Consider the following 12,578-nt stretch of genomic DNA (forward strand, 5'->3'; position numbering starts at 1 on the left):
TTTTTTCTTAGATTCTACTTTATTTGGTAAAATTCAGAAACTAACAACCAATTCACAGCCCCCTACCTCCTTCTCTGTGAAGAAGGGAGTTCCCCGAGACAAAAGGGCTGTGGCTTGGGAATTATCCACCATCCCAGGTTTCCACTCAGGCAGCCCATGGCCTGATAGGCCTTCAGGCTGATGTTCTCAGAGGCAAGAGAAGAAAGCAAAAGGAAGCTCTCACTTCAAGACAATGGAACCCTCTCTACCCTCTTCCCCCTACCTCAACCTCCCCAGACCCACAACCTACATAAGACAGTAGAGGACAAAGCATGAGTGTGGGTATCACACACATACGTGCACAGAGCTGCTTCTTGGCCAAAGAGCGGCAAAAGGCCTCCCTAGAAGGAGCCAACTGGCAACACCACTCAAGGCTTGGTGGTCCAAGGTGATGGCTGGTAAAAATCCAGGGAGAAAATATTCCACTTTTAGCCCATCCCTAGGTCTCTAGTGAACTGGTTTTAGTTATAAAAAGCCCTGTTTCCACACAGGTCAGCTGTGGCTCTAGGGTCAGGAGGCTTAGGGAAAGGCCTCCCATGCCAAGAAAACAAGGGTGGGTAAGGGAGGGGAGGACAGGCGGGCAGTGCCTTGAGGGAGGCAGGGTCAGGAAAAGAGCCCCTGTCCTTGGCTAATGGATCCGAGTGAGCTCCTCCACAACTTTGATGAGGTCGTCTGCAGTTGCTTCCCGCTTCATACCACTGCCATCATCATACTGGAACGAAACAGAGAGAAGGGCCATGTAGACAAGAAGGTACTGTCATCTCAGCAGGCTGCGAGATGCCCACTGGCCACCACTGCTCCAACAAGGAAAAAAGTTTCACCAAAAACCTGGCCCTAGCCCTTAGGGATCTCGTCAGTCAAGTTGGTTCTGAGTCTTCCACTACTCAATATTCCCTCCTAGGAGCACCCTCCCTGGTGAGCCCTCCTGAACTCCAGAACTGGTAAAGCTTACTTCCTGTAGGAACTTAACTCCACCTTCTACCTTCTGGTCTTGCCAGAGAGCCCAGGCCTCTTGCTAAAGTGGAGGGGCTAACTCAGAAGAGTTCCCAATACACAGCTATCCACTCATAAGCCTCAACTATACATTTTCCTTAGATTCCTCTTTAGGTGGTGAGCATTATGGAGGGCCACAAAATGCCACCAGCCCCATGAATTCTAGGAGAAAAACCTGGAGTCATCAAGTCTCCAGGAATAACACCTGTTTACAAGGCCTAGCATGAACACAGTACAGCTCACCTGAAGGTTTGCCACAACCTCCTGCATCTTGGGGCGGCTGATATCTAGGAAACTTTCAATCAGGTCACCATCAATGAAGCCTGTGGCTGGTTCTGTCTTCCGCTCAGTGTGAAAAGATCTCCAGGTGGACAGGTGAGTTAAAGAATGTAGTTTATCTGCAAACATCCCTGATCTCACTCATCCCCACCTCTGAGCAAGAGAATCAGAAGTGGAATGGGAAACAATCTGTTTTTACTACAACTCATACTACTTTTGGACAGTTTTGGAATTGAAAGAAATGTAAAATTATTGCTTAATCCAATGGTTCTCAGTTAGGGTTACCTTTAAAAAGTTATGGCAAAGCCAGACAAATATGGATGGTCTCAAAAACAGGTGAATTTGATATCCATATCACCCATCAAGTCTAGCCTTAAGACCCCTGAAAACTAATGCTTAGGGAGACAGCAGGCTACCCAAAGTCTTGTATGTGAGCAAAACACCCAGACCTTCCCTGAGCCAGTCACATAAGCAGGAGCTCTTTCATGTCTTGCTTGGGAGGACCTGAACTGCTTCCGCACAGGAAGGAATTCTAGTGTCCCTGGATGGCTGATCCTTTAGTTTCTAGAGTTTCAGCTTCTTCACTCTCCCCTGTTCTTTTGATCCCTCAAAGGATATGCTCCTACATGACCTGAGCTCTCTTTAAGGTAGGCCTGGTAGAGGAATTCAATGTAACTGGACATTCCAAGATGGACCAACAGCTTGGTGCGATTCACTGTGGGGATTCACTACACCACTACCTCTTTACTACTGTGTGTGCCTGAAAATTCTACACAAAAATTGCAAAGAAAGGCTGAGGAAACAGTTGAGTTAGTAAGGTGCTTGCTGCACAAGCATGAGGACCTCAGTTTGGCTCCTAGCACCCATGTAAAAAGCTAAGCATGGGGAACAACCAGGGACAGGAGGACCACTGGGGCTCACTGGCTAACTAGTCTAGCCTACACAGTGAGCTCCAGAGTCCAGTAAAAGATAATGTCCCAAAAACCATGGTGGACACCTCCTGAGGAACGATACTTGAGGCTGACTCCCGCCCTCCTTATGACACATAAAGTTAAAAACAAAAACAACCCTGTTCTGTACAAAAACCTAGTAAAACATTTCCAGAAACAGCTTGTGACAAATACAGATTTCTCCATGTGCTGGAATATGCTTCCCAGAAGACAAGGACTCTGGGCAGGAAGGATATAAGGAGTGTTCAATCTTGCCCACACTTTTGATGACCTTATTGAGTCGGTTTTGCATGTCCAACAGGAGATTATACCAGCTCTCTGACAGTGAGGTCACCAGCCCTGAAGAAAAAAAGGGGCAGTGAGCTATAGAGCACTCTAGAGCCTAGACAAACCACGGACAAGCTCGCTGCAGCTGAGTGTGCCCTTAAATAGGAGTGATCTTACCTATCATGCCGTTGACTGTGCCAAAGAGCACCGAGCCCTGTGTAGGGGTGGAAGTCTCGCCCAGATTCTGCATAACTAGGGAGCCATGGCAGAACACGTTGACAAACTCGCCCAGGTGGAAGAGACCAACCTCCTGCAGGTGCTGCCGCTCCTCATCAGTGGTGGCAGCACTGAAAGACATGAGATGTCACTTTCTGAGCCCAGCTCCCTAAGGAGGCCTCAATGCAGGGCCATGTTTGACAAGATACTAGTGCTGAATATCCCGGGAAGAACATCTGGAGGGTAGTCTACAAAGCCTCTGAGTCTTAGAAAGGAAGTTCTACCCATCAAGGGCCACACTTGAACCCCATACAGCACCCAACATGCTCAGCTCCACAGACCCAGAGGCCCAGCCCTAGCCATGTTCCTGCAAAGGCCACGCACCTGTCCTTCTGACACACAAACAAGTTAAAGGCATTTTCAGCTCCCAGGAAATTGTCATCATCCAAGATTTCCACTGCACTCATCCAGTTGGGATTAAAGTCTCGGGCAATCTGAAAATAAACAAGAAATCTGAAAATAAATGCAGTGTACATGGAACTGTTCTGAGATTCATCAAGCTTCTGGTCAGAAGCCAAGGCCCTATCCGCAGAAGGAGCAGCCCTGTGTATAATAATGGCCACCTTTAGAGATTACCTCTCAGTCCTACCCCTTTCCCTCCCCACCACACCCTAAAACTGGCCAACACAGGTCACTGGTTATAATTTCCCAGAAATGAAGCCTATTTGATTTCAAGATCGACAAGGTAGGGGAGGGGATTTTGAAAAAACTTAATGGACATAAAATGTGGCTGAGAAAGGCCTATCACCACTGGATTTGACTATCCTTTGCCACTGGCAAGGAGTCATATTGTATGCAAGAATTCTGAGCCCAAGTCCTGTGCTACCTCTTCAAAGTTTCCTTCCATGGGCTTGTAGGCAAGCAGCAGCACTGAGCGCATGAGGTCGCCCACCAGGATGAAGTCACCCTTGGTCTTCAGGTAGAGGGCCATGATGTTGTTGTAGTGATTACACTCAGTGCGAAGCTCCTTCTCTGTGGTCCACTCATAGAGCCGCACCTGGAAAGGCACGAGGTGTAAGCCTGAGAGCACAGCCTTTGGGGAATGACTGTTCCCCACTCAATCCTCCACTCCCTACAGAGAAGGGTAGGTTAGAAATCAGTCTACATGGTATTAGAGTGAACAGTTATTTCAGTATGTATACTGCTGAAATAGGAAAATAAAGTGAGTATAAAAAATTAAAAATAGGGGCTGGAGAGGTGGCTCAGAGGTTAAGAGCACTGCTTGCTCTTCCAAAGGTCCTGAGTTCAATTCCCAGCAACCACATGGTGGCTCACAACCATCTGTAATAAGATCTGGTGCCCTCTTCTGGCTTGCAGGGATATGTGCAGACGGAACACTGTATACATAATAAATAAATCTTTAAAAAAAAATTAGAAATGTTTGTCTTTTTTTTTAACATAAAAGGAGTCTAAGTAAAGGAGACAATCATGTAAATGTAACACTGTAAACATCCTGTCTTTTTGTGGGTAAAGTCTAGTAACTAAGCTGCAGAATTATCCCTAAAAAGAGAAAATCCATCTATACAATTTCCTCATCAGAAAGGAAAAATATTACCTATCTGAACCTTTCTCAAACTTGTTCATTCCTGAATTTTGTATGAACCCAATGAGCAGAACAAACAATGGGAAAACCCAACAAAAAATGCCAGTGATAGAGGAATCTGAAGACCTAGATTCTATGGTCACTTCTGGCTGCCCCAGGAGTTTTTGTTTTTTATTATTTGTTTTACTATTTCTCTTTTCCTTAGCAACCCTTTAATTTCAACCTCTTCCCCAAAGAACGAAGGTGCTTCACAACCAGTATTCAGCATGGCCCAGGGCTCCGCAAGATTAACTTATCTGAGCTGACAGGCCTCCCCAGATCCTTCAGGGTCCAGATAATCTCACCACAGCTTCTGCACATCTATAAACTTCTTGGCACAATGTATTAAGCCATGATCTCTTAAGTGTTTTTCAGAGTCCTAGCCCCCCCAATTTTGCACTCTGAAGAATCTTTAGGAAGAAATGCAATGACTAGCAAATGCCATCAGCAGGGTCACTAACCACATTCCCTCCTCCTTTCTTATTCATTAGCAGTGAACAACGACCACCTTCCACGCTGTCCCCACAGCAGTCTTCAGCTGTGTTCCCAGTGCTGAAGTTCACATCCCCTAACACACTTTCAGTCATCTAACTCTCACTCCACCCCCACAACAGGGCTATAATCCTTGGTGATGTTATAATTCACAGAAAAGGTCCTTCCAACAGTACCGCCAAGCTACACATTTTCCCTAATTATATACTAGTATTTAAAGATACTGAGAATAATATGGGTTAGTTCATTCTGTTTAAATGAAACATTCTTTTAATATGGTACAACTCACTACAGAGGCCACAGCCCTTACCTTTTGCTTAATCTCCATAGCACTCAGGATATAATAAAAAAGCATGGGGAGTCCTAGATCCAGCATAGTGGAGCATGCTTTTAATCTAAGCACTCCAGAGAAGGTAGGCAGATCTCTGTGAGCTCAAAGCCAGCCTGAACTACATAGTTGAGTTCCAGAACAGCCTGAGTTACATAGAGAGACTGTCTCAAAAAGTCAAATCTAAAACCAAACCAAACCATGGGAGTTCCCATAACCAAGTCCATCCAAAGCCCAGATCAACCCCTATTTCCAGCTCAGAGTCCCACCCCTCTGTTATCCCTAAAACACACATGCAACTCCTAACAGCATTAAGGGAGGGACAAAAGTGTGCAACCTGAAGTATAAGACCTCACCGTGCTATTGATGCTGGCAAGCAGCTTCCCATTAAACTCCACCATAGAATACACAGCCCCTTTCACTTCCTTTTCAGCCACGGTCTGCAGTTTTCCTGGGGGACAGGAGGAGAGATACTCTTCAGTCTCTTTTATAAGCCCACATTTTACCTAGTTAAGAACATTTCCTGGTTGCCCCTCTGGCTTAAAACTGCCTGCAACCTATCTCAATTGAAAAACCAATAGAGGTCAGGTGGTGGTGGTGCACGGCTCTAATCCCAGCACTCTCAAGAGGCAGAGGCAGGCGGGTCTGAGTTTGAGGCCAGCCTGATTGACAGAACAAGTTCCAGGACAGGCTCCAAAGCTATACAGAGAAACCTTGTCTTGAAGAAAACAAAACAAAACAAAAAAAACGAAGGACGGGAGGAAGGAAGGAAGGGAGGAAGGGAGGGAGGGAGGGAGGAAGGAAGAAAAACTAACAGAGTCAGCATATACTGACATGAAGCACAGTCCCAGGACAATAGGAGTGACTCCAGTGGGTACCAAGATCCACCTCCCACTCCAAATAATTCTGTCTAGGCACTGAGATCTTAAGAGCTACCTGCCTTCCCAGGATTTCATATCCCTCATAATCGGGACACTGCCCACTCACCATCTGAATACTGGAAGACCACAATACGACCCTGCTTAGGCTCCGCCTCTTCAGGATATACCATGGCTGTTCCCACAATAAAGTATGTGTTGGGGTCTTTGCCCAATTTGCAGGAGACCAGGCTGAGGGCATACTCGTTTTGTAGAAACTGATGGGCATGAAGCACTAGGAGAAGAGAGAGGTGACTGATTGGTGACACTTACCTCCATTCCCCCTCACAATCACATGCACCTATGAGGCTATGACTTAGGTAGTATAAGAACATGAGCCACTTGCTGGCCCTGCTTCTTCAGACTGTCCATTCCCACTAGTCTGTGCCAATGACAGGATGCCCAATGCTCCAGATTTACTGCAACTGATAGGTGGCAGTGGTATTTTCTCTACCCCACCCCCAATCTTGCTTTTCCTCTGAGGAGAGTCTACTACCCTGTCAGGATCCAGAAACATTCTAGATCCCAGAATAGGCTAGTTTACAGACAGGATGTAGGTGAAAAGGACAGAAAAGCTTGTCTGCACCTTCAAAAGTGTGCTGGTCAATGATGAGGAGGTTGTGCACCTCCACCTCTTCTCCGAACGAGGTCTCGTGAGGAGCAGTACTGCTAGAGAATAGCTTGCTGGAGCTGACGCTGCTGGACAGGGCCTGCCGACAGAGAAAAGGCATGCCATCCCTCTTAAAGCAGAACAGGGGCTGGAGGTGCACAAGGCGGAGTATGAACAAGAAGGCTGATGCTGGCAGAGCAGCAGAGCCTGATGAACAGAGTGTTTCAGAGAGTACGCTGGAACCTGAAGGTAAAGAGCCAGATCGTACATGCAAATGACATGTTGGCCCCAGACTGAAGGATCATGGAAGACAATTCAGTAGCAATGTTGCAAGTCAATCATGCAAAACAAAAAAAGATGAACTCCATCATCAACAAGAAAAGTCACTTCAAATAAAAACGGAGTGAAGAGGCTGGAGAGATGACTCAGCAGCTAAGGGTACTTGCTGCTCTTACAGAGGACCCAGCACCCACACAGTGGCTCTACAACTTCAGTTCCGGGGATCTGACATGTTCTTCTGGCCTCCTCAGGCACCAGGCACATACATGATACACACACCTGTGTTCACGAAAACTCTCATACATAAAAATGGAGAGAAGATATTTGTACTCTAGATTAAGGGAGGTAATCCTATCAGATGTGTAGAGCAAGAAGGGAGAACACATGGAAGAAAACTAATCCACCACTATCTCCATGAAATTATGTACCTCTTTTCTTAATTATGTACCTCTTAAGGTTACCTTATAACCCTTATTTCACAGTCCCAAAAAAAAAAAAAAAAAAAAAAAACCCACCAAATCCTCAAGGTTAGCTTTGTCCAACTTAGGTCACATAATCAACCTCAAAACCAATTCTACTGGGTTTCATTACCATACTATTGTCTGTTACTACTACTCTACCCTAAACTACACACATTGCAGAGCATTCCAACTGATAAAACAAAGAACTGCTCAGTTTGTAAGCTTACCAAGTAACAGCTGTCAAGTTTGGAAGGAGGGCTGTTTCTGCGTATGTGGTGCTGGGCATTGAAGGCAGTGCCTGTACAATGGAGTCAAGTATTCTACCACTGAGTTACATACCCATCTCTCTACGTAAAGTGTTACTTCAACCCAGCTAAGCACAGTCTTTGAGGCTATAATGGAAAAGGTAGGTAGTGGGGTCAGAGTCCACACATCCTGCAAAGGCGGATTATTTCCTATCTCATCCTTCACAGAAAGTTTGCCCATTCCTGCTGCCATCCTTCTTTTGCCCGCTGCCCTCACCTGGGTGCTGGCACTGGGCCTCAGAGCAGTTGTGCCTCCACTAGTGTCTTGGACTTCAATGCGGCTGGAAAGGACCCCAAAGCACTGAGACACTTCCTGATAGCAAATCTTCCTGCAAAACAAGTATGGCACAACAGTGCCACTCAGAAAAGTCGGAGACACTATCTACCAGCCCCTCTGCCTCTTCCCTGGTCTACACTCACCTGGGAGATTCGTAGAGGGGAACTGTACGAATGTGGAGTTTCTGGATCTCGTCGATGGTGCCAATGGTAAGGGTGCTGTTATTGGCCAATGCCAGACTGGAAAGAAGGGTTGCAGTTTAGAGTGACTTCACAAGGAAGGATTCTCCCAAGACAGAATTACACCAGCTTGCTCCAAAGCAGTTTTAATGATGACTCATGCCAATTCACTTGGGAAGACCTAATTCTGATGCCTGGTCCACCAATGAGATAATCTTACATAACTGGTCTGAGTAGACCTAACAGCTTTGGCTAAAGTACAGCCAAGGTTGAGAATCACAACTCTAGGTAGGAGAGTGAATCTCACTTACCAAGGGCTCACTGGCTGGCCCAGCCCCTCAGTGTTTTTTGCAATTTATTTCTATCAAGCACCTTCCCCCATGGCTGCTGAGTGGAACTAGGGGAGTACTTAATGATCACTAAATCTAATTCTAAATTAAAATAGTTCTAAATTAAAATGCCGGGTGTGGTGGTACACACCTTTAATTCTAGCGTTTAGATGGCAGAGGCAGGTGGATCTCTATGAGTTCCCTGCCAGTCAGGGTTACAGAGTGAAACCTTGTGATTCTCCATGTTCTCCCCCGAAAAAGACCCTGTCTAAAACTTAACTAATCATGTGAATCACCTGAAAAATTCTTGGAATATATAGATTATAAAGCCTAATCACCTCAGAATCTGAGGACTCAAAAATCCCTGTGCTGTTCTTTCAGAATTATACTACCGCACTCATATACTTACAGCCTTGAAAAAGTTTGCAGATGTTTCTAATAAAAATCCCCACCCCACATTTCCCATCACAGCTATTTATTGACTTTGACACTAGGGAAAACCTAGGCTGGGGTGGGGAGGCTGAGAGTGGGAGAAGCACCACAGTGCCCTCAGTCAATGCCTCCTGCTTAAGAAAACAGGCTCACCTGTCGGGATAGCCATCTGAGTTGAGGGGACACATATAGTTCACCTCCTTGAGGTTGACATTGGAGAAGACCAACTTGTGGTTGCTGCTATAGATGACAGTGGGCCGGTCAGAGCAAGCAAAGACATTGGTGGTAGAAAGAGAACGGAACGTCCTCAACACTGTGGGCTGGGTGCCCAAAGTCACCTTCTTACGGTCACTCAGCAAGCCTGCAGAAAAAGGCATGAGGAGGGCAGAAAGCAGGACAACAGCTGCCTGGTTAAGGCTCAAAGTCACATTCCCAGGCTAACAACAGTATGCCACCCACACTCCCTATTTCTGAAAGAGCCCTCACTCAAGCGTTTTTTCTCACCTGTCTCGATGTTGAGCCCAAAGTAGAAAAGAGCCCCATCTCCCAAGGCACAGAGAAGGTAGTGGCTACTCTCAAAGGTGGTCATCAGAATAGATCGAGGAATGATCTCTGTGGAAAGAGGGACTTTGAATTCTTGCTCCATATCCTGACTGGGATCCTAACCCAAGACACCAATAGCACATACCTCCACCTAGCATCTCCTTGTGCAGTAGTTCAAAGGATGGGAGCTTCAAGATACGTGCTGAGATGTCTGTCCAGAGGCCAATGGCACAAAGTGGGGACAGCCCATTGCTGTCCCCTAATGGGGTAATATCCAAGCAAGCCACTTCATGTTCCATCTCTGTGTGGCTAAACAAAGAAGAATGAATATGGCAGAGGAAGGATTCCAGGGACCAAAGCTCCACAGAGCAGAAAGGATACTAAGCAGATATAAAGACACACACGCACCTGATTTGCCGGAGCTCCTGTGGATGGATCTGAAGGTAGTATAGTGCCCTTCCCACAGCAACAACCACCTGGCTGCTGTTGCATGAGGCCACGCTGATGTTCTTGCCCTGAGGCTCTTTCCACTCACTGACCAAAGCTTTAGGCTCTTGAGAGACCAACCTCACAGATGCTGAAGTGATCTAGATAAAGAACAGGTATGTATCTCCAAGCCATTTGCAAAAAGGGGTCAGTGCTGCCCCCTAGTTAAAAGACTAATAAATTACAGTTCTTCGGCCATACAGTCAAGCCACTGGTTTCAGGACCCTCAAGGGTACCAAAATCTGCAAATGCCCAAATCCCTCATATAATGGTATAGTATTTGCACATAACCTATGCATATCTTTACATACCCTATAAATCATCTCTAGATTACTTGTTCTGGACCTGAGGATTAAACCTAGGGCATTAAATGTTCTACCACTGAACTATGTCTATGTGCCCAGACTTCTAGATTACTTTACAAGACCTAAAACAATGTAAATGCTGGATAAACATTGCTTAGGGAATAATGACACCATTAACCCCCACACACTGCAATGTGTGTGTGTGTGTGTGTGTGTATGTGTTGTGTTTAGTAAACACAATTCACAATTTTTTTTTTGTTAAATCCAGTTGGTTGAATCCATGGATATGACTTAAGGACCTGGAAAGGCAACTGCGTGTACTTTCCCCCAAAGTCTCTCCATAGTTTAACTGAAGGAAACTGACCTAAACTACTTAATGCTTATATACCTGTGTATGGGGGAGACTGTGTGTGTATGTCTGCCTATTTTATAACAGAAGCTTGCTGAGGCAATGACAAGTGCAACACTCAGAAAGTTATCAATGGGCTTAGGCCCAGGGACCACCAGGCTCAGTTTTTCTTAACCTTAAGATCAGATCTCTAATATATCCATGTTCTCTACTGAGCACAAGTTACTAAAATTATTTAAAGTTCCTTAGCAATAGCTGCAAAGCTATACTATAATTTGTTTTGGTGCTTGGGTCTCATGGATACTAAGCACACACTCTACCACTGAGCTAAACCCTACTCCCTAAAATGAAGCATGTATTTATTTTACAACTCTACCAAAAAGCAGGATGACACTATGACTATTAATTCATCTTACCCACCATGACTAGAAATGAAAGGTCTTTAATGATAGGTGAGCCAGTGTATCTTCACACAAATATTCAGATAATACTGACAAAGCAAGCACTCATTATCTGGGTTCCTCCCACACCTGGCCCATAAACCAACAGAGCTTGCCCTCTGGATTTTCGGCAATCTACTACTGCCAGCTGGCTAAAGGAAGACCAGTAGGTAAAGATGGAATAGCTGTTTAATACTAAGGCATTCAAATATCCTGCCTACCATTGGGAAGACCCCTGAGGATGGCAATGAGAAGGAGAGTATAAAAATTGGAAAGGTATCAGGTCACCCCAAACTGAAAAGATGGATGGGTGTTGGCAAGGTGCTCAGAAACCAAATTCTCATGGAAAACAGAGACTGATGGTCATTTGCCCCATTGTGAAGACTGATGACAAGCATAGTCCAGCAAGAGCTTTGCATAACTAATACATGCGAATGCCTGCCAATAGTAATATGGGTGGTTAACATATGACTAAATTTTTTTTGTCCTTCATTGTGTTTTGCTGTTTCCCTTCTTTTTCCCCAAATATTATTGTATAGGGCTGGGCATGGTGGCACATGCCTTTAATCCCAGCACTTGAGAGGTAGAGGCAGGTGGATTATCTATGAGTTCAAGGCCAGACTGATCTACATACTGAGTTCCAGGACAGCTAGGGCTATGTAGAGAGAGACCTTGTCTCAAACAAAAAACAATTATTTTTGCCAGTGTTAAAATTAAGGTAGAAAACAGTGTCTCAAAAGACATAGTGCTAAAAACAAACAAAATTATATTTATCATAATCCCAGTGTATAGAAGAAAATGTGAATTGATATCCATGTGCCGATGAGAGGAAAATAAAGCTAAAAGAATCTACTTCAAAGTTTAACAGTTACCTCTGCATAACAAGAAATCAGGTATTTTCAGCTTCCCTTGCCCCCAGAACTTCTACATTATTTATAGTGCCATAAAAACAAATTTAAAATTTAGTAGCAGCTACTCCTGCATTCTAAGTCAGATCAAAGTCATGGTCATTTATCCCCTCTAACCCTTTACCTGGATAAGTTGCTGATGAGCCACGTTACCACAAAAGAAAGTCTGCTGATCATCCACAAAGCCCATCAGTTCTGTTTCTTCCACTTCCTCTCCATTTAGCATGAGAACTCTGCAGCAGAATGGAAGGCTCAGATCAGTCTGGGGCCATCTTCCCAACCTTACACCTTCATCCCGTAAGTACAGCAGCACCAGACCTGTCCTTACCTTGTCTGGCCCACAAAAGAGAGTACCAAAGTGTCATCAGTCTCCCGACTGGGGTCAGACCGCAGTGGCCATAAACCTGGAACAAGGAATAAAGCATAAAGAAGTATACCATGGACCAGCATCCAAGAGGGGGCATCCTATGCAATGAGAGGGGCAAAAATCTTTGAGTCACATAGTCCTGAGTTGAAATCCATTCTGTTCTTTCTTTTAAAATAGACTCTGAA

General features: G+C 45.2%; 1 protein-coding gene across 2 annotated transcripts in view; it reads right to left on the reverse strand.

Moving 5' to 3' along the window:
* The window catches only part of Ddb1 (damage specific DNA binding protein 1), a 26,600-nt gene continuing 14,022 nt past the window's right edge, over positions 1–12,578 (reverse strand). For both annotated transcript variants that reach the window (XM_059260696.1, XM_059260701.1), the window contains 17 exons: positions 12,355–12,430; positions 12,151–12,259; positions 9,947–10,125; positions 9,684–9,847; positions 9,500–9,607; positions 9,149–9,356; positions 8,199–8,294; positions 7,996–8,107; positions 6,710–6,833; positions 6,194–6,358; positions 5,563–5,657; positions 3,631–3,801; positions 3,129–3,238; positions 2,706–2,875; positions 2,498–2,600; positions 1,276–1,399; positions 1–751 (listed from right to left, as the gene is read on the reverse strand). In XM_059260696.1, the coding sequence (XP_059116679.1) occupies positions 668–751; positions 1,276–1,399; positions 2,498–2,600; positions 2,706–2,875; positions 3,129–3,238; positions 3,631–3,801; positions 5,563–5,657; positions 6,194–6,358; positions 6,710–6,833; positions 7,996–8,107; positions 8,199–8,294; positions 9,149–9,356; positions 9,500–9,607; positions 9,684–9,847; positions 9,947–10,125; positions 12,151–12,259; positions 12,355–12,430 (2,198 nt within the window). In that variant the 3' untranslated portion in view covers positions 1–667. The remainder of the gene's footprint in view (positions 752–1,275; positions 1,400–2,497; positions 2,601–2,705; positions 2,876–3,128; positions 3,239–3,630; positions 3,802–5,562; positions 5,658–6,193; positions 6,359–6,709; positions 6,834–7,995; positions 8,108–8,198; positions 8,295–9,148; positions 9,357–9,499; positions 9,608–9,683; positions 9,848–9,946; positions 10,126–12,150; positions 12,260–12,354; positions 12,431–12,578) is intronic.

The sequence above is a fragment of the Peromyscus eremicus genome, chromosome 1 (genome assembly GCF_949786415.1).
Source record: "Peromyscus eremicus chromosome 1, PerEre_H2_v1, whole genome shotgun sequence".
Lineage (NCBI taxonomy): Eukaryota > Metazoa > Chordata > Mammalia > Rodentia > Cricetidae > Peromyscus > Peromyscus eremicus.